Here is a 22,564-nt window from a genome sequence, read left to right as displayed (position 1 = left end):
AGGATTCCTTGAATAACAATGGGAGTTTTTCTCCACGCAAAGCCAGCTGGCAGGAATCTCTTCGTCACCCCTCTTCAAATGGTGAGCATAATTCCTGAAGTGACGGTAGTCACTGAGTACTTCCAGTGTTATGTAAGACAGGGATAAAAATGCAATTCAAAGATAAACACACGCCTCTTTGAGAAATCTACATATAAAGCATTCTGCATCTAATCTAATCTGCAAAAAAATCAAATTATATTTTTAAATAGTCATGTACCTAATTTAGTGGTGTCAATACACTAAACTAATTTCATTTGCGGGAGTATGTGCTTTCAACTACTGTTATTTCTCCAAGATCAAACTATGGTTTAGCAAAAGATTTTTTCTATCACTAATAGCCTTGCACTGTGAGGTTCCTAATGAGGGCATGTTTGAAATGGTTGAAACTCTTCAGTACTGCTTGATGGAGAATAATTCCTGGATACTGACTGGCCCCTGTCATTTAAATCTATGCTTTACTGTATATCTAGTTTAGATTGGCCAGTTTGCTGTTTGCCACGAATGCTTGTGAGAGTAAAGTAGATCAGGAAATACCTGCATAATTATGGGTCAGAGAATATCATGGATATAGCACTGGGCTGAATACTTTTTATGGTGGGAGGAGAGAAGAAACAGAAGCAAGAATGAAAGTACAGTAGCTGCAATGGGAATACAATGAATAGACAGGATGTGAATATACTGAGCTGAACTACAGAACTTAAATGCAATTAGAACAATAAAGAGATTGTATCTATGGCTTCAGTAAGGATCTGTTGTTTTACTGTCTACTTGAGGTTAAACTGTTTCTCTTTTAGTTCTATTCACTAAAGATGTCTCTCATTTTGTTATAGAAGGGAAATAGGTTCCCATTTGTTTAATTTCCATTTCAAAGAGAAATTTAATCCCAGGTAGGCTTTATTTGAATAAATCAGGGATTCACACTTTTTCCTTTGGTATTGGTAGCTCAGGTACTGGTAGCATTAGATAGTCTAATGTCTATAGAAGGCAGAGCATTGATTCTCACTGATCTGTACATAATGTTCTGAATGTTCAGAACTGTGATTATGATTGATTTGAAACTGATACTTAATTTCTGATTTTAATCCCCCTATTTTACATTACAAAAGACTAGACTCATTTGACACTATCACTCGCCCTCTAATCTAACCTTTATCTTAATTACTGTACATTTTCTCTGCATTCTTACACTTTTCCATATTCACGCTCTCTCATGTTCACTTACCACTACTCTTCCTTCTTGGCTGATACAATATCTCTCAGTCAGCTACTCTTCTTTTTTTGCTGGTCCTGCTTGGCTTTTCTATATCAAACCCTGGTGTTTGACTCTTTTAAGCTTTAAATCATCTATCTCCTTGCACCTGTTTAGCCACAGAATATTTTAATAATTTCCTCTGTGCTGTCTAGACGCCTTTACTCTCCTTTCTGTAATGAGAAGATGTACTGCTACCTTGCTAGGCAATGTTTCGGTGATGCTCCACATCCCTCCTCTAGAGGGCGCTCCTACCCCTTTCTGTTATGATTAGTTTTTATTATTTCCTGGTGCGTCTTGTCTGGTTAAAAGCCTTGTTTTGGTTAAAAGCCTAGCGTCTCTGCAGTTCTGGGTTCAGTACTGGAAGATGGACGCCAAAAGGTTTGCCTATTCCCCAGGCTTGCGGGTAGCCCGAAGGCAGGCCTTATTCCCCGGCGTCTGAGTCCGGGGTTCAGAGAGCCTGGTCCCCTTAGTTCCTGTTCCTGTTCCGGTTCCGACCCGGTTTCTGTTTTTAACTGTCTTGGATGGATCTCCCGGCCTTTGGACTACAGACTGCGCCCCTACTTCCCTTTTTGGACTTGGTTGTTTCCGCATTTCCCCCAAGCACTTGATCACTACAGTCACCGCCCCCTGTCTTGTCAACCCATCCTAACCACGTTGTACCTTCCTCAGTTGTCATTCTCCAGTAATATCCGGATTATACTGTCTAAATAGGGTCTTTAATAACACACTCCATGGGAGTCAGAACCGGCTCCCGTGACAGTATCAGGTTCTAACCTCCTGTTAACCCAAATCCAGCAAGCCATTCCCCTTCCTCAACATTTCTCACTGTTGGGCCTGGCATCCAGTCAACTCACACAACCTTCCCATCTAGGACCAGTGCTGCACCACAGTGCGGCCTTCACCGTATTTTCCACAGGCTTCCCTGTAACTCACCGAGTCCCACAGGTCCATTAACCAGATCAAGTCAGCTCTAGCCAGAACGTGTCAGTTTATTTGGACTAGAGGAAGCACACCTGTGACACTGTGGCTCAAGATTATCAAGTGTAGATTCGGGTTTCACCCATGGTAAATATATAATCTTGATAAACACTGGACATAAAAAAGACAAATTTGATGTGATTTCTAAATACTGTTGTATTATTGTGATCCTCCCTTTCCATTACGCTGTGTCAGTGAGTGTAGAAGGAGGGAGAGCAGGACAGCAGTGTTGCAAGCTCACAAGGGTTTAATGCCCTTAATTATTAACAGGTATATGTTGGTCACTGCGTGTGGTAGAGAGAGTGAATAAAGAATGCAGCATCCATTAGCAACCCATGAGGTATTGAGGGAGACAGAGGTATCTTTCCCCTCTTTTATGGGTGGGAGACGGAAAGAAAGAAAGCATGCATAATGTGGGGAAAGGGGAAAGGTCAGACTCAGTTCTGGTTGTGCATCACCGTGGCGGATTGCTACAGTACAAATATATTACTTTTCACCACCAATGGTGTGTGCTTACACAACCCATGGGAGGTGGGCTATGCTCTGGTAGAGCTTTTGTAGTTGTCTTTTCTTGTTAATTCCCGCTTAGGGCCCCTTCAGGTTGAAACTCTGGGAGGAGGTACTGTACCACTAATGATAGAGTGGTGGGCAAGAATGTTGTTGTGTTATACTATTTTGTCCTTGTCTTTTTCTGTTTTTGAAATTTTAAACTAATAAAAACTGATTCTGAAAAATACTCACTGCTTTTAATAATAATAATTGCTTACACTTATATAGTGCTTTTCTGGACATTCCACTCAAAGAGCTTTACAGGTAATGGGGACTCCCCTCCACCACCACCAGTGTGCAGCCCCACCTGGATGATGTGACGGCAGCCATAGTGCGCCAGAACGCTCACCACACATCAGCTATCAGTGGGGAGGAGAACAGAGTAATGAAACCAGTTCAGAGATGGGGATTATTAGGAAGCCTTGGTTAGTAAAGGCCAATGGGAAATTTGGCCAGAATGCTGGGGTTACACCCCTTATCTTTTTGAAAAACGCCCTGGGATTTTTAATGACCCCAGAGAGTCAGGACCTCAGTTTTATGTCTTATATGAAGGATGGTGCCTTTTAACAGTTTAGTGATCCTGTCACTATACTGAAGCATTAGTACCTTAGCAACCTTAGTTGTTCCCAGGAGGTCTCCCATCCAGGCACTGACCAGGCTCACAACTCCTGAGCTTGAGTGGGTTGCTAGCTGTGAGTTGCAGGGTGATATGGCTGCTGGCCATACCTACAGTACCTTTCTGTTGACCTGCAGATTTACAAGCAAAGCTTTTTGACTGTATCAGTGCAATTTCCTGTAGTTATTTCAAACCCATTAGGAAAGTTAAAGACAGAAATATCAGTGTACAACAGAAGCTCTTCTTTTCTTTGGCTTGTGTCAAACTGTGCTACTTTGTGAATTGTTGCATGTTAACCTGAGGGAAAGCTTTGTCTGTCTTGTGGTTGTCAAAGATTGTGTTGTTCTGTTTGGATTTTCTCTTTTAATACTTAAGGATGTAAAAATATACTTTATTTACTGATAAATGCAAAAGGTAGGTGCTATAATTAAGATATTTCTGGTTCAAAATAGATTTTTTGTCATTTGCAAACAAGATTGGAATCCCAATGACTGGAATTCCCCAAGTGGTAGCCCAGAGGTGTCCTGGACTGGGTTGGCTTATAACTGGCCAGGATATCCTCTGTTTGCTGTGTGACTATAACTTGTCGTTTGTCAATTTCTGTAACTCGTGAGTTGTTTTTGGATTGAAGCGAGTGGTCTAATTGTGTGTGTTTTGAAGGGTTCATGCGTGTTGCTGTCATCTGTCTTGTGCTGGAGCAAGAGTCATAACAGTGAGCCACGATGACTGACATTAAAACAAACAACATACAGTATAATCATATTGGAAGGAGATAATAGAAAAGTCAATATATCTAACGTACAAATACCCTAATTTATCATTTGAAACAGCTGTTCAACTTCTGCAGTAAAATGAGAATATAATTGGACTGACATTATGATTAGGCAGCTTTCTCATCAATTTGTGTTGTACAATACATAAGAGGAAGCTGAGTACTATCCAGTGCAACCATGATATTAGTGAAATCAAAGAATTGTACTAAAGAAGAAAGAAAAATGTTGTTGTGGTCTGCCAGGGTGTTGTTATTCCATATGCATTATAACCATTTAACAGCTAATGTTATTGAATTGCAGGGCTGTGCTGTAACACCAGATACTCTAATCACAATAGCCTCTCACATATATTATCCCAATGTAAGAGGTATAGAATCTGATGTCTGAAAGTTAATTCTGGATAATTCAATTATATTCAGTTAATTCAAATAGTGGCGGGAAGTGTGCTAAATATCATAACAGGTAATATAAATTAATAAAATTGTTTTTGTTTCTTAAAAATATTTGAATATGTTAGTTTCTTTTAGCACTGCTTATTCCATATAGTATTGCTCTATGTAACAGAAAGGGTTGTGTTCTTATTTTCAGGACGTTTATCTCCATCCCATTCTTGCCTTGAAGATGGTACACATGTGAATGGTCAGTGTGCAGCCGCACCAGGCGCTGGGTCTCAAAGCAAAGGTACAACTCCAAAACAGGCAGGGGACACTGAGCAAACACTGTCACCACTCAAGCCCCTCCTGTACGACTTTGAGGGCAACAGACGGGAAACGCTGGAATACGGTAAAAAAATGTCTGACCCTGCTATGGAAGATTATAATATGAACATGATCTCTTCACCACCATCTCCACTATATTCACCATTCCATGACAGCCGGATCTCTCCTAAACAGTATCTCTCTTCAACAGGGTCTTTTGGTCAACATAAAATGACCACAAGTTCAGATGCTGGAGCGGAGCCCAGTGCTGAGGTTACCAGACCGGGCACAAGCATACCCGTGATAGATGAAGTCTCACAGAGTTCTGATACTGAAGTTGACCATGATCTGGCTTGTGACTATGCCAAAAAGTGGGGGGGCCAATCTAGAAAAAGCAATGATACTTACACTGTCACCTCAGAGTCAGTAGTAGATCCAGAAATAGAAAATGACATAACTTTAGATGGCACCAGTAAATGCCTCTCTTCTACTGCACCAGTACCTAATGATGCTGAGACACCCATATCAGATGATGAGCTTGAAAAAGACTTTGACATTGAGTTTACATGCAAAGAAAGCTATGATTTGAACTTCAAAGAAGCTGGAAGCTCATCTTATGTCGAGTTTCCGCCCATTGAGCCAACTTCTTTCTCCAGTTACGTGTCCTCTGGTAGTCGATCAGATGCCGAACTAGAAGAATCCCATAACCATAATGGTGCGAGTGCACATGGTCATCCATCTTCTTCCTCTAATGATACCAACTCTCCATCTTCTGACCCAGGCATTGAAGCTGACCTCACCAGTAAAAGTTGTAAAAGGTATATACCATCCAGTCATAATATAGATGAACTTAGCTCTCCGGGTTCTGATTCCGACATTGAAGGAGAGTTAGAGGCTGCCTTTGCCTGTGGAGGCCCCTTGGTCAGCAACATGATCTCATCCATTTCGGAGACGGAGCTGGATCTCACTAGTGACAGCAGCAGTGGCCGGTCCTCACACCTCACCAACTCTATCGAAGAAGCAAGCTCTCCTACCTCTGACCAAGAGCTAGAGACTGAACTAGAGGCCGAAAGTGGGATCATAGGTATCAAGGCTTCCTTACTTCTTGGGCAGCCTGAGTCTGATAAAGTTATTTCGCCTACAATTGACATTAAGGCCCCAGTACAGTTTGATGATGGTCAGGCATTAATGGGACTGCAGAATGTTGATGAACTTGCTTGTGAACACACTGCGGATCCAGATGAAACCCTTCCTCCTGCTGACCAAAGTGAAGACAGTCTCTCAAGGCAGCTAGTTCTGAAGATTGAACCTGACCACAGCTTAGAGAGTTTCAAGAGGTCCTTTTACCTGCCCATAGGACCAAAACTCATGCCTGAGATGGATGATTATGAGGGTAACAGTGAGTATGACTCAGAATCAGAGTCAGAGGCAGACTTAAGTGAAGACTCTGATTCCCCCTGGCTTCTGAGTAACCTTGTCAATAAAATGATTTCAGAGGGTTCTTATCCCATCAGCTGCCCAGAGGACTGCTTCAAAAGGTCTGGCTCTATATCTGACACCATTTCACCCACGTCAGATTTGGAGACAGATGCTTTTAATGAGCCTTTAGACAGCCAATCCCAAAAGCTGGAATCAAATGGTGATATGCAGGTACAAAGTTCTGAAGAGAGTTATTTAAATAAAGAAATTAACAAAGAGATGGGTTCAAAGAGGGGTGCAGAGAGCACCGAGGACTCCAGATCTTGTGAACCTAGAAGTGAAGCCAAAGAAAAGAAGAAAAACATAGAATCTAAACTGGATTCAGCTCAGACTGAAGAAACTTCAGGCCTCTGTCTCTATATGAGTAATCCCACAAATGATACAATCTCTCCGGTCTTTGTTGACCGATATAATAGTACTGTCAAAGCACTCAACGCAGCAAGCCAAGTGTCCTATGTGCTGGAATTGGATAAAACCTATGTTTCTGATAATGCTTCTGTTGCAAATGTAACTAAAAACCTTAAAGAAGAAACGATTGAGCCCAATAATGATTTATCAATGGAACCAAATGAACCTGCATCTCCATGCCTTAGTGAGCAACTAGAAAGTGACAAAGATGCAGGCCGTGAGCTCAGTGATGACACGGGCACATTAGATCGCATTAAGGAGGCTAAAAGCAGCCTGACTCTAGATATTCCCACTGCTCAAACTAACAGGTGTTTCAATCTGACCTACTCCACTGACAATGATGAAGATTCTTTTCTTGAAGGCATAAAGAAATCTCCATATCGTGAAAATGTATTGGATTCCTCCTCTGCTGCTGAAGATAATACAGAAGACCTCCCACCCCTAAACTCTTTGACAACCAAGCAGGTTGATGAGTCCTTAGTTTATGACTCAATTAAATACACATTGGTGGTGGATGAAAACACAACCCTGGAGCTTGTCAGCTTAAAGAGATGCACGTCGATCTTGAGCGATGACAGCGAGATCTCTACACTCTGTGACAATTGTGACCTTGAGGTTAACAATGATTTTGAAGTTGATGGGATAGGTCCAGAAATCCTAAGTTCTTCTGAAGATTCATCCCCTGAAGCTGATGTGCAGTTCTCCAAGAAGTTCTTGAACGTCTTTGTGAACAGCACTTCACGGTCATCAAGTAAGTATAAATTGACCATAGCTGTGAAAAGAAAAAAAACATGTCATCAATGACATTGTCTCACAGGAATAATATGTATTGCTTTTTATTTATGGTGATATTTGTAACATAAATTTTATGTTATGGGTGATATAAGTGACTTACACAGGGAAGCTAAGGTAAAGTATAATTTATTATATTCAGAAATATTTTCAGAATACCACTTTCTGGATTTGAAAATTGGATGCAGTTTTGTTTCTATTTGTTTTACAATGTTATTGTATATATTATCTACAATAGGGTGTTTGTTGTTTCAACAATAGGGTGTTTGTTGTTTAATCTGGTACAGACATCCTTTTTGGATGTAATGTCCCACTTAACATACCAAAGAGAAAAGGAGAGGATAGATCTTATTTACATGTGAGAATTATGAAATACAGGGGGAATCCAATCTCATTTTCATATGAAAGCTACAGTATTTCAAGAATACAATGTTTTTAGCAAATTCTGCAAATCCTTTTGTCTTCACCAGTTTTTAACCATGGGGATCTGTAATGTTTTATTTATGTAATGTAATGTTTTAATTATATGACATCAGGTTACAGGTTTTTGATATTGTATTAAATAAATCCTGAAATGAATTAGCTGAAATAGTATTTACTACTAATAACATGCCGCACTGCCAATCGTGTTTGCAAAACATTTTGGGTAAGAGCAGTGAAGCAATATATAAAAAATGAACAGGCAGGAGGAATTCAAAGGGAGCCGTATAACATGAGTATAACATTATGCACTGAACTAAAATAAAGATGGCATTTGACAACTATGGAGGTACTGGTGAGATTCACTCATGCAAATATTCTTTGTGCAATAACTGAATTTTACTATTTGAAAACAATCCAGGAACCCTGTGCACAGTTCATTTGCAAGTCAGCCTTTTCTTTTCCCTGCATTTGCTTATTATTGGGTGAAACATGTCCAACATGTTAAAGGCAAGAATCAGAAGGAAACCCAAACTGATATACTGTAGGACTATTTTTCATTTGTCTCATGCTATACAATTAGTTACTCCTCCCTGTGACATGTACAGTAGCTATCAATACTAACAGAGTAGATCTTAAGCCACTGACTTGACATTACTGTGCATGTCCTGCTGTCTTTAGACTTTAAAAGTTCGTCTAAGTTCATTAAAAGTTAAGTCTTCGTTTCACAAGATTAAATTTAAAAATTTTCAACTAAGTATATTCATAAGCATCTTCATCCCTATTAAACCAGACCACTAACAATATTAAATTAAAATTAAAAATTAAAAAGTCATTTCCTGAAAATATTCTTGATAAGAAATAAAATGTCCTAATAAGATGGAACGTATTGCTAAATGTAAGGTTTGCTTTTAAATACGAATGCTGATTTAATAACCTTTTAAATCAGCACTAATTAAATAATAGATTAACAACTCAATCACACCTTGACGTCTCTGGAAGTGGGAGCTCACTTCGCCTGATCTACTTTGTAGCAGGACTGCTGGTGCAGAATGGCTGCAGTTTGACACCCAGCTGGGCACTGCACTTGTGTGTTGGATGAAGTGGGTCCTATGTGTAAAGTGGTATAAAGTGCTCAAGGATCCTTTGAAATTAAAACTATTGTACAGATTGATGTAATTATAACAATTTTGTATTTATGATAATTTTAAGAGGATTGAGTGATGCAGTGCCACAGTGGTTAGCATTGCTTCCCTTACAGGGCTCTGGGGCCTGGGTTCAATTCCAGGGGTGCTATCTGTGTGGAGCTTCTATGTTTACATGGGTTTCTTCTGGGTGCTCTTGATTCCTCCAACAGTCCAAAGGCATACTCGTAGGGTAATTACAGTAGCTTCCAGGAAAACTGGCCCTGGTTTGACTGTGTGCGAGTTTGTGTCTGTGTGCACCCTGTGATTGACTGACTTCCCTTCCAGGGTGTATCCTGTCTTGTACCCATTACTTGCTGGGATAGGCTCCAGCTTCCCCGGGACCCTGTATTTGATAAAGCTATTCAAAATGGGTGGATGGGTAAACAGAAGAATGCCATTGCACTTTGGATACAAATATTCTATTTTAGTAGCTTCAGGCCTTCAAACTATTGCATGGTGTCTTAAGGCATTTTTAAATTCTTCTTTAATTGTCAATTTTAAAAACAACAACTTATGTTCACATATTATTGATTTTCTTCTTCCCAAAAGGAATGGGAAGGTTTTAGTCAGCAAACCTACCCATTACATCAGAGCATTTTATCACTTTCACTAGGTTTAACATAAATTGGTCCTAGTCTTTATTTCCTTAAAATATTAAGGAAAATTGCTTTGTTGCCTTAATGCAACTTCTTTTTAATATGGATTTGACTAAACTTTCAAAGTTATGTACAATATCACCGTGTTACAGTACATCATAGTTATGGAAAAGCGGGATTTCATAACTGTACTGATTGTTTGTTGTTTATTTCTACTGTTACTTCACCTAACATAGCTTCATTTTTGGCTTTTGAACAGGTACAGAGTCCTTTGGCCTTTTCTCATGTACAATTAACGGAGAGGAAAGAGAACAGACACACAGAGCAGTATTCAGGTGAGCATAATAGTTGTTCATTCCATTTTTTAATTTGTTTCTGTGGTATTATTAATATTTTAAAATGAAAAAAGGGGAATTCACCTGTATTCTTTATTTTAAGACAGGTGTCAGAGACAGCGTATTCAGATTTCACATTAATTATGAACAATACAAGAGTGTTATCTAAAGACGTACAAGAGCATACTGAATGGTATTATTAGAATGTTATGTCGTGGCTGGCTGGAGTGCACTGCCATGGTCAGACTGATTGTGGAGATTTAAATGCAGATTTAATCTGTGGAGATTTAGATGCAGGACCAGATTGATGCAGGTGGACTGACTGGGAAATTGGGTGCAGTGAGGCTGCCTGGAAGCCAGGAGAATAAAGGCAGACAGAGGAGCCTGCTGTGGTGTGACTGACAGGACAGGGAAGCCACAAAATTCAGTGCTGACTGCGTGGAGTGTCTGGAAGTTGAATGAAAAGTGGTGTCTTGGAGAATCACAAAGACAGGTTCCTCAAACATGCAGGGAATTGCATGACCCCACGTACAGTAGCTCAATGTCAGAGCACTGAATCAGTGGGGTTTTGGTCTTTAATGAAGTGATTAATTAGATGGTTGATTGGAAGATTGGGTCGCTGATTGAAAGGGAGGGGAAAGCACAGACAGGCGGCTTGAACTGGTCCTCGTAGGCTGGGTTGGAATGTGAGTGCTTGTGGGAATGCTGTGGTTGCCCGTAGCAACCACAGGCAGTGAGCCACTCCCAGGCTGGGTGTGAAATAATACATTTAAAAAAAATACTTGTGCAGGAGGTGCTAAAGTATTTTAACCTTTTAGTCAGATTTATAGAAATTATGATTAAAAGAATGAAAAACCTTTGAAGTTTAACTATTGTTTATGATTATCACCATACATTTTATGGAATTTCAGTCAAGGAATTTTAAAGGGGTTCAAGGAATCAAGATGTGCATGCATGGCATAAAATAATTTGATGGCAAGTTTAATAGTATAGCAGGAATAAACCCAGTGGCCGTAATTGGATTAAGCTGTTTAAAACAAAAATGAAACATCTGTAGCAATCATTAAAATTTAGAATTGTATCCTTTCTAAAATTTTAAATTTCTGAGTATTGTTAGGAAAGCTTAACACGTGGTCAATAATAAGGAATGTTTAAATTAAATTAATGTACATCTTTTAGCAAATAAAAAATGTAATTAATGTACATGTTCTAGTTTCATTTACTTTATGGTTAAGAATTTGCGTTACATATGGATAAAATCTGTTCATGAAGATAATTTCCTCTAAAACACATAAACCAAAAGATTAAATTTTCCAATATTCTCTTGGGAATAGCTTAAATTGCTGTTTGGTGAACCAAAGAACTGAATTTCAATTTTCTTTTTCGGGCACATTTTGCTCAATCAGTGCTAATCAGTAAAGTACAAACATTTCTGCAGCCTTTACAGTTAATGAGGAAAAAAAACATTCTATAAAATAAGATAGACTCACACAGAATACTAATGGAGAAAGTTGTGAAATTAAAACTATCCAAATTGTTTGTACTTATTTTAATCAGCTCTGTGATTCTGAAGAGGGAAAAACCATATACAGCAAATTTATCATATCATCTTTGTAACTCTCAGAGTTGGTATTTAGTGTCTATCAGTTTACTTATAGAAAGGAAATTAATGTTTTTTTTAATTTAACAATTATACTAAAACCATTTTATGGGGGGGGATTTACTGTATGAATGTGACCAATAAGCTTGAAATAATCTGGACATACAAAATATAAATCAGTACTTTTATTTTGGCAGAAGACAAGTTTCTAAACACTGACTTGAAGTAACATCTTATACTGTATTTGACATTTAATCATTGTAGGCCTACTGTATAATGTCACTTGAATTTCACTGGGTTGAAGTCACAGGCTTCATTGAACAATTACAGATTTGCTACTCCTTCGTTAAAATTCTGATTGAGTAGAAATGGTTTTAATAATAATCAATGATCAGAATGATTTTTGATGGCAGGAATGTTAATTTGTGGCGGTATGCCAGACTGCAAACACATTTCCGTATTCTCTTGTTTAAAACTGGGGAATGTGAGTTTTTTCTTTGAAGCTAGTCAAATCAAATTAAGTATGCTTCATGTAGTAAGAAGCATTCTCATTGTTATTCGGTCACATTAATAAATGTAACTGTTTGAACCCATTGTAAAAAATACAAACAAATGTGAATGAAAAATATTCCCTTTCAAAGTGGGATCACTACAAATAGGGTTAAAATATTTTTAGAAATAAATCACTTAGAAATTGCTTATTTGTTTAGATATTTTAACTAACAGAAAAGGAGACTGTGATAAGTTTGATAGTCTTAAGTGAATGTATGTGATTATGTACAACATTTATACTGTTTGAAAAACCTGAATGTCTCTGGAACATGTTTCAAAACAGCCTGAACATGTTTCAGGATTGTAGTTTTGATGGGAAAAAAGTTAAAACTATTCATTATGTTCACTTAAAAAAAGACAAGAAACAAGAACATTTTATCTGTTGTGTACTTCAGCTCTAACATTAGCATGACTTCCATGACTGTAAAAGTGAAAACAATTATATAAAGAACTATAAAGAAATCTAATAAAAATAGACAACCATGGAGGAAGATGCAGAGAGGAAATGCAAAATAGAAGATGTCAGCAGGTTGCACCTGAAAGCTGAGGGAGAAACTAATAAGATGATAAGTTGTGTGTACCAGATGAGCAATTAAAATTTAATCCCACATCTCATAAATCACTTTCACAGGGTAACACAGGCTCAGAGCTCTGATAAGAATGTGCCAGTGAAACTGAATTTGGCTTGTAGTTTCAGTAATGTATAACCAATGTAGCAGAGAAATGCTATGCAAGTTTCCAATAAAAATAATAAACTGTGGATAATGCCACAAGCCTGCATCTTAAGTACAGTACCTCTGTAGAAGCATGCATGTTTTATTTCTTCAGACTTTTTAAAATGTACATAATATATTATATTTATATTTAAAACAAGTTTATACTTTTGATATTAATAAAATGCCTTTGAGCACCATAAAGCAAAATCAGTCTACATTATTTTTACAGTATATAGCTGGGAGAAGTAGCTTGTCTGTTGTGCTAGTTCAGTGTCTTATTTTTACACACAGTTTTTATGCACAGTGCAGTCCTACCATATGAAAACAGCTTTGGCTGATGCTTTTATGACAAAATGATCACATCTAAATTCTGTGCAGTCTTATAAGTACTGTCATATTCACAAAGTGCAAATAATAGTTTTATAAGTACAAAAAGAATTTCTTATGTACTTATTTGTTATATATGGGAGGCTCAGTGACGCAGTGGTTAGCATTGCTGCCTCGCAGCGCTGGGATCTTGGGTTCAGTTCCTGGGTTTACATGGGTTTCCTCCAGTTGTTTTGGTTTAAAGGTAGGCTAATCAGTTACTGGGGCCCCGACCAGCTCTGTTGGTGGAGCATGAGACTCATGATCTCAGGGTAGTGGGTTCGTATTCAACGTATTCATCGTATTCAACGTCGGGTGCAAGGTTCCCTTATAACCCATACTGGGCAGCAGCAGTATGTGGTGGTGTTGGTGCTGGAGGATCACCTTTCCGTGACAACGGCAACAACACTAGCACTATCTGTGTGGGAGAAATCTACTTCTGTATCTTGCCATGAAAACTCTATGGATAGTGAGCGGGGAACACTGATGGGTCTAAACTGACATGGCGGTAATCATCCGATCCCAACCCCAATCCGCTTTTGGGAAAATTGGCCCTGGTGTGAGTGTGTATTCGTGTGTATGCCCAGCAATGGATTAGTATGCAGGGTATATTTTGCCTAGTGACCGTTGCTAGCTGGGATAGATTAAGGCTCCCCTGTGATCTTGTGTTGGAAAGTTAGAAAATGGATGGATGTTGTACAGTACTGTATATGGTAAATACAAATACTCTTATTCTGACCATACAGAACCCCCCCCCCCCCAAGAAATTTAAACCTATTGTGATGAAACCTGTGAGGTGATCCTTTCTGGCATTTTGCAATTCCCCGTTCTTTCATTACACCATTATGGAAAATGAAGGGAAACTGTATATCAATCTTGATAAACAGAATTCAGATGGGTGAATATTTGGGTGCTGTTGTTCATATTGATTTGTTCTTTTATTTTCTAATACTTTTAAATCTGATTTAGTGTGTTATTAACTTACAGGACATTGGATAAAGTTATTGTTTCAAGTAAATAAATTGGATCTTAGAAGACCTCTTAAGCTTACAGGTTATTTCTGTATGTGTTAATTCCTGGTTTTTCTGTCTGTCTCAGATTCATTCCCAGACATGAGGATGAACTGGAGCTGGATGTTGATGATCCTTTGTTTGTAGAAGTGGAAGAAGATGACTACTGGTACAGAGGGTACAACATGCGCACAGGAGAAAGAGGCATTTTCCCTGCTTACTATGCCCATGAAGTAGTTGGGCAAGTCAAAGAGTTTATTGGTATGCCAATCAGACTGTAAATGTGCAGAGTTCATCCTTTGATATTTAGAGTTTTGTAAACACCAATACATTTTCATTATTTCTTCTAAGTTATCAACAGCCTGTTTTGTTGTGTTCCTTTTCACGTTCTGAACTACATATGAGATTAACTTGTTTTCTGAAGAAGACAACATGTACACCTCTTAGGAGATTCTACATAATCTGCAGCATGGGTCAGACTACAGCCTGTAGTCCACTGATTCTAGCAGATGATAAACTTTCTGAGACAAAGCCAGCTGGCTTCAGGTGTCTGAGAGCATCAGTGCTGCAAACCAAAAGTGGCTGTCTGTAACATAGTCTTGCTCATGGCTGAAGTCATTTTACAGAAGGTCCTTAAGCAACATTCATATTTTCATATTTACAGATCAAAACTGGTTTTCAGAATCTAAAAAAGTGCACATTAATGTAACATCCAGAAACCTACTAAAGAATCTGAAACTTTAATAGTGATTACAGTGTAAAATGTATTTATTTGGAAGCTATAGAGTGGTGTGGTGTCTAGTGTTGCTACAGTACTTCATAGCTCCTGGGTCTTGGTTTGATCCTGAAATAGGCGGCCTTTTGGCATCTTCTCCCTTTGTTTGTGTGTGTTTTTTTCCTGGGTGCTCCAGTTTCTGCCCACCTTCTAAAGACCTACTGGCGGGGTTAGTTGATGTGTCTAAGATTTCCCTGTGTGGTTGTGCTTGTGTGCCTTGTGATATACCTACTGTATATCCTGTTCTGTAGCTATGCCTTGCTTCCCTTACTTCTGGGATAGGCTCTGTACTGATATGACCCTTAACATCGTAGAGCCATGACACAAAGATGACAACATTTCAACAAAAATGAAGCAAAACAACAGATATAAATACTTTTGTATGTGGTCGCTTAGACTCGTACGTCTTGCTGGGTTTTATGTAGATTGTTATACAGAGGCCCTATGTTCAGGTATGAAAGATATGGAAGAATTGTGAGAAAATCTCACAATTGTACAGTAGCGTGTGTGCATGCACTCATTATAATTCTGCTCATTAAATAATCTGGTTGCTATTTTTTCCTTATTTGTGATTCATTTTATGTTGTTTTTAGAACTACAACATGCTTCATTGCATCTCATCTTTCTGTAGAAAACAGATTTTCAGATACTTGGAATTGTGTTTTTTAGGAGTGAAGAGGAACACTGCCTGGGTGGAGAGGTTCAATGTTCAGTTCTTGGGCTCCGTAGAAGTTCCATATCATCAGGGCAATGGAATCTTGTGTGCGGCGATGCAGAAAGTAATTCTTCCTTTGGAAGCATAGAATTAATCTCAAAATATTGTATATGAGCAACAGTGCAGTATCAGTACCCAGGATTAAGTATTACAACAGTACGGGCGAGAGTACAGCACACAGGTTTCAATATTACAACAGTACAGGCGAGAGTACAACACACATGGTTCAGTATCACAACAGTACAGGCAAATCCGCCTGTTAATTGTAAATTTCCCTTTTCAGTTTGTGAACGTACTATACAAAGGTCTAAAAGAGTGGAAACCACTGGCATTAGCTGCATTAGTACTGTGAATATGATCAATGAGATTGGAGTCTGTAAGTTTCTGTGTCATCAAAAGTCACACACAAAACTACATCATTGTGATGTTCCTTCTCAAATTTCTCGTGGGTTTTCAAACCCCACAGCTATGATCCTGTATTTAGGCTAATGGTTTGGTGTTTGCCTTTTACAGTACAGATTAGGTGCTTGGAATTATATCTGTGATAGAACTTGAAGTAGTAAAATCCTACAACAACATTTTCACTTTGTATGACAGAAATTTATTTGGCACATTCTTTATCTAGCGGGGATATAAGTTGAGGTTCTCCATAGAAAGGTTAAAAGACCCATTGCTTTACTGACATCAGTGTGGATGGATTTTGCTCCTTTGAAACACTTTGATGTTTAACAGAAACATAATATTGACATTTTTAATGTTCTAGATTGCAACAACAAGAAAGCAGACAGTCCATCTCAGACCTCCAGCTATTTGCGACCTGGAAATCAGCCTGCAGGGAGTCAAGCTGATCATGACTTTGGATGAATATGGGGGAAATGATGAGGTAAGCCCAGATAAAACATATTTAACTCCAATAGGACTGAAAGCAGTCAATTCCTTCACCAAGCCATATTTACATGCTGTATCACACTTTCAGATTATTGAGGGAGTTAAGAGCACCAGTCACAATGATTTATGGCTATGCATATTAAGTCATGTAATCTTCATTCACACAGAATGCTAAAGGATAGCCTTATCTTATTCTGCCTTTTCTGTCTGCCTTATTCATGTCTAGAGTATTTCCATTTTTTTCATCTGTTCTAATAGTCTGTATTTACTTCTTGTATTGTTTTAATTCATTATTAAAACCTATTAATTGTTAATGTGAGGAAATTCCAATTACTTTCCATTGACTGTTGCAAACTGTTGCATTATGGAAGTGATTTATCCAAACATTTCTCACCAGAGAGCTTTTATGTTGGTTTCATCTAACATGAGTACTTTGAAGCCACCAACAATGTTGGGTGTAGATCATAGAATCCCAATTCATTCCAAAACTGACACTTTGTTCCAGCCATGTTCCTTTTCATTAGCTCTTGGGCAGTTTATTTACTTTCTGCATTTTTTATTCAGTAAGTGCATGCAGTGCTTGGTTTTTGAAAGTCATTTCTTTTAGGAAAAACAAGAACATTATCTCTTTGAAGTACCGTTTGAGACATTGTAATCCACTTTGTTTCTTTTTTTTTCTTTAAAGCAGATACAGTGTTGTCATTTATCAAATGTATTGCTAAAAATGTTATTGTAGCCTATGGCTGATTACCACATGCAGGTAAATTTGACAATTTTTTCATTTAGTTTGACAGATGCAGTCACTTCTTCCAGATGAAGAATATTTCCTTCTGTGGTTGTCATCCTAAAAACAATTGGTATGTGTCACCTGGAAAAGGCAAACATTCAGAATGTCTCTTGTATTTAAATTAGTTTAAACATAAAAAATTATGTTCCACAAATAATTTTATTCTAAAGCTGTAGTAAGTCCATATTAAGATACAGTATATACTGTAGAAACCATTTATTTCTGACAGTTTTGTATCTGTTCAATAACACTGCAGCTATCACCTAAAGAAAAACAGTGCAAGATCAATATCATGTATTTAGTACAGTGTCATGCTGATCAAGCCTTTTGATTCCTTCATGTTTGAAATCTAAAAAAGAGCTGTGTATAACACATTTAATCAAATTGCCTGTACAGCTGAAGGCATGATTATTTGTTCTTAAATGCTTTTGCATTAGGAGGCATGGTAGTCTAGCATTTATGAAAACAGGGTTTATTAACAGGAGGCTCCAGGTACAAGCCTCAGTTCTGTGATTGACTTTCTCTTTTTACTTAATATTATATTCTGTCCTTCGGGTGATCTGCTTAACCAAGGCCCAGTTGTATGGTACCCTGCAGGTAGCAGTTATTCATGCATGGCTGAAGCTTTAGTCTCTTTGTAAGTAATGTTAGATAAAACCATGTAATGTGTGACACATTATTATGCAAAGATAGTGTGTAGATGCCTTTTTACAAGTAATAAAGAAACAATTTGCTAATTTTCCACAAATTATAAAAAAATTGTGAATTCTGTGTTTAAAATCTTCCAAAAAATAATTTTCTAGGATTTCTGTACATTGCTGAAAAAGGGTGGTGTGACTTGTTTCTGGAAGAGAAATTGATTCACTTCTAGTTGTGTGAATCTATTGGGCAGATTTCAGTTTTTAACCAAAAACTGGCAAGTGGAACACTGACACAGCAGTTAGGATGGCTGCTTTGTAGTGCTGGTGTCCTGGGTTTAATTCAGGGCCTGGAACGCTATCTGTCCACAACCCTGATTTGGGAGAGGTTGTTAAAAAAACTATGGATGGTCAAACAGCAATAGTTTTTAAAGTAAATCTATAAAATAAAGCAATCCACCAAAGAATTAATCATTTTAAGTGCTATATTGTTTTATGTTTTTATTGCAAATTCACCACTAGATGGTACCACAAGACTTTTATAATAGCTGACATTTAGACTATTTCTTTTGAATTGCAACATAATTTCAAAGTTGATTAGTATTAAGAAGAACTATAACAGAGCAACATGCAGTGATTGATGTGTGATTAATATCAGTAAAACAGAGCCATTCAATATTTATTTTTTGAATAAAATATAGAATGGTGTATTGTGTAAGAGTGTAATACATTTTAGTTTTAAAAACTCACACTTCATGGCGAAGATACAAAACTTATTAATAACGTGTGAACATAGAAAAGGCATGAACTCTTTAAGAATGATCCATCAGCAAATTTAAAAGTAGTAAAACGGCATTGCTTGTTGTAACCATGTAGTTATTTTTACATCATGAGAAGATTTGTCAAACAATTCCTTCAGGAAAACAAAATCTGTCAGTTCATGTAATGCCTGTTAAAAATGTGTTTGTCCAGCTACTTTGGATTCATCACGAAACACCCAGTACTGAACCGGTTCGCCTGCCACGTCTTTGTATCCCAAGAGTCCATGCGGCCTGTAGCAGAGTGTGTGGGGTACGTTAATCTTAATCACTGACCTGTTCTTTATTTATGAATGTCAGATATAAGGTTGGGTCTTAACTGGGAATCACTTGTGTGAAGTCTTTGATAGCCTTTGTTTAACTAATTATCTGCTCATTATTGAATTTGATTTTTTAATCTATAGAATTCCCAGTAAAAATTCTAACAATTTCAATCAATATTTTTGTAACAGGGAAGAACTAAGCACGGCTTAAGCTTTTACTCATCATCCCCAGTGGGGGTATTTCACATTAGCCCTGCATTACTTGTAAAATACACAGATATCAAGTTCAGTTAAACAAAGGACTTGATAAACACTTTGGGATTAAGCTCTAGCTCTCTCATCTTAAAGACCTTTCTGAAAATTGTTCTAGAAAGCAACTGTTATTAAAGGAGCATTCCGATTGTTATTTATAGGAAGCAAAAGCCTCCTGGGTTGGGATTAACATCATCTGTTAACCTTGCAGATAAGCGGCTCAGGCTAGGAAGTTTATCTACATACTGAATTATATAATCTTTCACTTTTTTTTGCATAGACCAAAGGTTTGAAGGCAGTTAATTGTACACTGTCTTAGTTGTCCTAGCACAACCACACTGTCCTATTTAGTTCATTTATATAACACTAAATCCAGGGTTTTGGTGCATATTATTTTCAACCAAACCTGTATAGTGTAAAGCCCTGGAAGCAACAGTTTAAATCATTTTCCTACAACGTCTTGTTTCAGACGTGCATTTCAGGAGTATTACCAAGAGCATCTGGAATATGCCTGCCCGACAGAAGATATCTACCTGGAGTAGCAAGGCCCAATGGACTCGTCCCCCTGACTCTGTATGTTCTTCAAGCTCTCCAGCAGGGAGCACTTAGTAGCTATTTTCTTTTGTAAAATACGTTCTTTTTGAACTGGGATGCTTCTCTTTTTCCTCTTCCTCTACCTTTCAGATACCCTCTGATGGAACTTCTATTTATTTGGATTGCTTTCTTTTTCTACAAGGTAGTGGTCCAGGGGGCTGAGGAACAGTGCTTTTGAAGATCTTTTTCTTTCTCTTCAGTTTCGAAACAAACAAAAAGGACATTTACTTCTGTACGTTTGAAAATCATGCATGGCTTTAAAGTGATGCACACACATATACACTAAAAAAATGAAGAATTGTCTGTTGACTTCAAATGTAATAATAATTCAGGGGATTGCATACCCTTGATAAAAAGCAGTAGATAAACATAGAACTTCACAGCTGGTTGAACTTGGAGCCTTGAGATGTAAATATAAATTAACTCAAAGCCAAACAAATATGCACTAGATTTCCACAGAGACAGACATTTGGGTGCGGTTGACTGTACAAGGGAGTACAAGCGGGAATATTAATTCCTTAATTACTGGAACCACTGGGGTGGAACCGTAAAAAGGACAGCCAGTGTTCCCAATAAAGCATAGTGTAAATATATGTATAGAGAGAGTAGAAATTAGGGACAGCTCATAAACTCATCATCTTGGTATAATTAGCTTTCACTCTTAACTATCACTAGGTTGTGAGGGTAGTCTGCTTGGTGTTGGTATCTTAATTAAATGGGACTGAATCTTAGTAACTAAATGTGCTGGTCCCAAAATGGAAAACAAGATAAACAGCAGGCGGATGATCGCTATAAATAGAGAATACCTTCTAGTGGTACAGTGTAAGACGTCTGCTAAGGCACATCACTTGTAAATATGACTTACATTCAATATTAGAAAGCACTGATGTTTACCTCCTCATGACGCCACTGAACAGAGACAATGTAAAAGAGCTGCTGATATAACCACAGTCAGGATGCACCAATCGGCAACAGTGATGGAGGTACAGCTCTAGACTACACCCAGGCACAGTGTGTTTGCTCTGTTAGCTGATTCTGCAGGGGTAGGGGGTGGGGGGTGGGGGTAGAATGTGTGTAAACTGATGTATTATTTTCTATCAGTGCTGTTTTCTTAATTGAGGAATACCAGTTAAGATCATGAAAGCAGGTTGTGGTTTTCTAGGCTCTGGTAAAAGGCTCAGGAAGTTTATCCACAGAACATCTTTATTCTGTTACCGGTTTCTCCCTGTCGTCTTGCTATATAAACCAAGTTTTCGTGTCTGTCTGTGCCTGCTACAGGATATACTGTTTTTTTTTTTGTTTTCGTGAGGGGGACTCAAAGGGATCTCTTTACTTTTGCACATCAGCTGGGATAAAAGCGATGATGTAAATGTAATTTGCCACTCTGATGTGTGCTTCTTTGGCCTCAGTGCAGATGCTGTGTGTTGTAGCTTAAAGACAACAGTGAGTGGGATGTGTTCAGATTTGATGAATACTTTTAAATATATTACGGAATTCAGCCTAGTCTTCTCTTGAGTAGCAGACGGAATAAATTAAGCAGGCTCCATTTCTGACCATGTCTCTTCTTTGCTAAAGTGGAAGTGGTTTAACTGACAAAATGCAAAACTGAAAGACGGAAGGGGAACTATTTTGTTATGCGGTATCACTTCATATATTGATGCTCCTTTAGAACTAGAATTACTGCTGCTCATTGCCCAGCGATTCCTGAGTTACGCAGACAGCAGCAAGCTTGTGAAAACAGCATCCAAGCATGACTTTTCCCAGTGAAAACTACTTATGGAATTAAATTTGGCTTTAGAAACTACAATATGCAATTGTTTGCTTTTATTAATTTGTCTGTGAATTTCTTGTTGTATGAACAATATTATCCTACTGTGTAAAACCATACTACACAACTGCATTTTTATAGTATGCTGTAATGGTCTCCGATATTAACATTATCTTTAAAATACTGAAGATTTTTTTTTAGTGTAGAGTTCTTGTAACAATGCTTCTCAACTGTTTCAGTCACTTCACAGATCAGATTTTAATCATAAAACACGACATACGGTATGCAAGGGCAGTCATATCAACTCTAGATAATGCTTACATGAAAAATGGGTATCCTTGCAAACAAAAAGACTTTGAATCTATAAAAGTGTGACCTTAGGCAATATTTAACAATATTACGTAACTGTTTTTTTTAGAACTGAAGAATACAGCCTCCATATTTGCCTTCCTACCATGTAAATGTAAATGAATCTGCTGAACTTCTAGGTCCACTGTGCAGACCTAACATGTAGCATATGAACATTTGCAAAGGGCAAATTTCCAAATTTGTTGCCATCATTGTTTTTGATTAATGGTGTTGTCGACCACCAGTACGGGTAGATGTCCCTGCACATAAAAAGATCCCTGGCTAGACACAGCTTCTTGACTCAACACCATCAGTCCTCTCAAGCAGTCGTTTGTCGGTTGTTTCCCAG

The 22,564-nt window shown here is 38.0% G+C and overlaps 1 protein-coding gene across 4 annotated transcripts in view; it reads left to right on the top strand.

Annotated features, from left to right (window-relative positions):
* Positions 1 to 21,644, top strand: part of mapk8ip2 (mitogen-activated protein kinase 8 interacting protein 2) — a 69,134-nt gene extending 47,490 nt beyond the window's left edge. For 2 of the 4 annotated variants that reach the window (XM_088647097.1, XM_088647098.1), the window contains exons 4-12: positions 3 to 81; positions 4,799 to 7,546; positions 10,050 to 10,125; positions 14,458 to 14,630; positions 15,814 to 15,923; positions 16,623 to 16,742; positions 17,534 to 17,604; positions 19,145 to 19,243; positions 19,975 to 21,644. In XM_088647097.1, the coding sequence (XP_088503223.1) occupies positions 3 to 81; positions 4,799 to 7,546; positions 10,050 to 10,125; positions 14,458 to 14,630; positions 15,814 to 15,923; positions 16,623 to 16,742; positions 17,534 to 17,604; positions 19,145 to 19,243; positions 19,975 to 20,047 (3,549 nt within the window). In that variant the 3' untranslated portion in view covers positions 20,048 to 21,644. The remainder of the gene's footprint in view (positions 1 to 2; positions 82 to 4,798; positions 7,547 to 10,049; positions 10,126 to 14,457; positions 14,631 to 15,813; positions 15,924 to 16,622; positions 16,743 to 17,533; positions 17,605 to 19,144; positions 19,244 to 19,974) is intronic. The other 2 variants (XM_088647099.1, XM_088647100.1) reach the window with 2 other exon arrangements.
* The last annotated feature ends 920 nt before the right edge of the window (positions 21,645 to 22,564 follow it).

This window comes from Lepisosteus platostomus, chromosome 9, assembly GCF_059453375.1.
Source record: "Lepisosteus platostomus isolate fLepPlt1 chromosome 9, fLepPlt1.hap1, whole genome shotgun sequence".
In the NCBI taxonomy this organism is placed as follows: Eukaryota; Metazoa; Chordata; class Actinopteri; order Semionotiformes; family Lepisosteidae; genus Lepisosteus; species Lepisosteus platostomus.
This window is presented reverse-complemented; position numbering and strand designations above follow the sequence as displayed.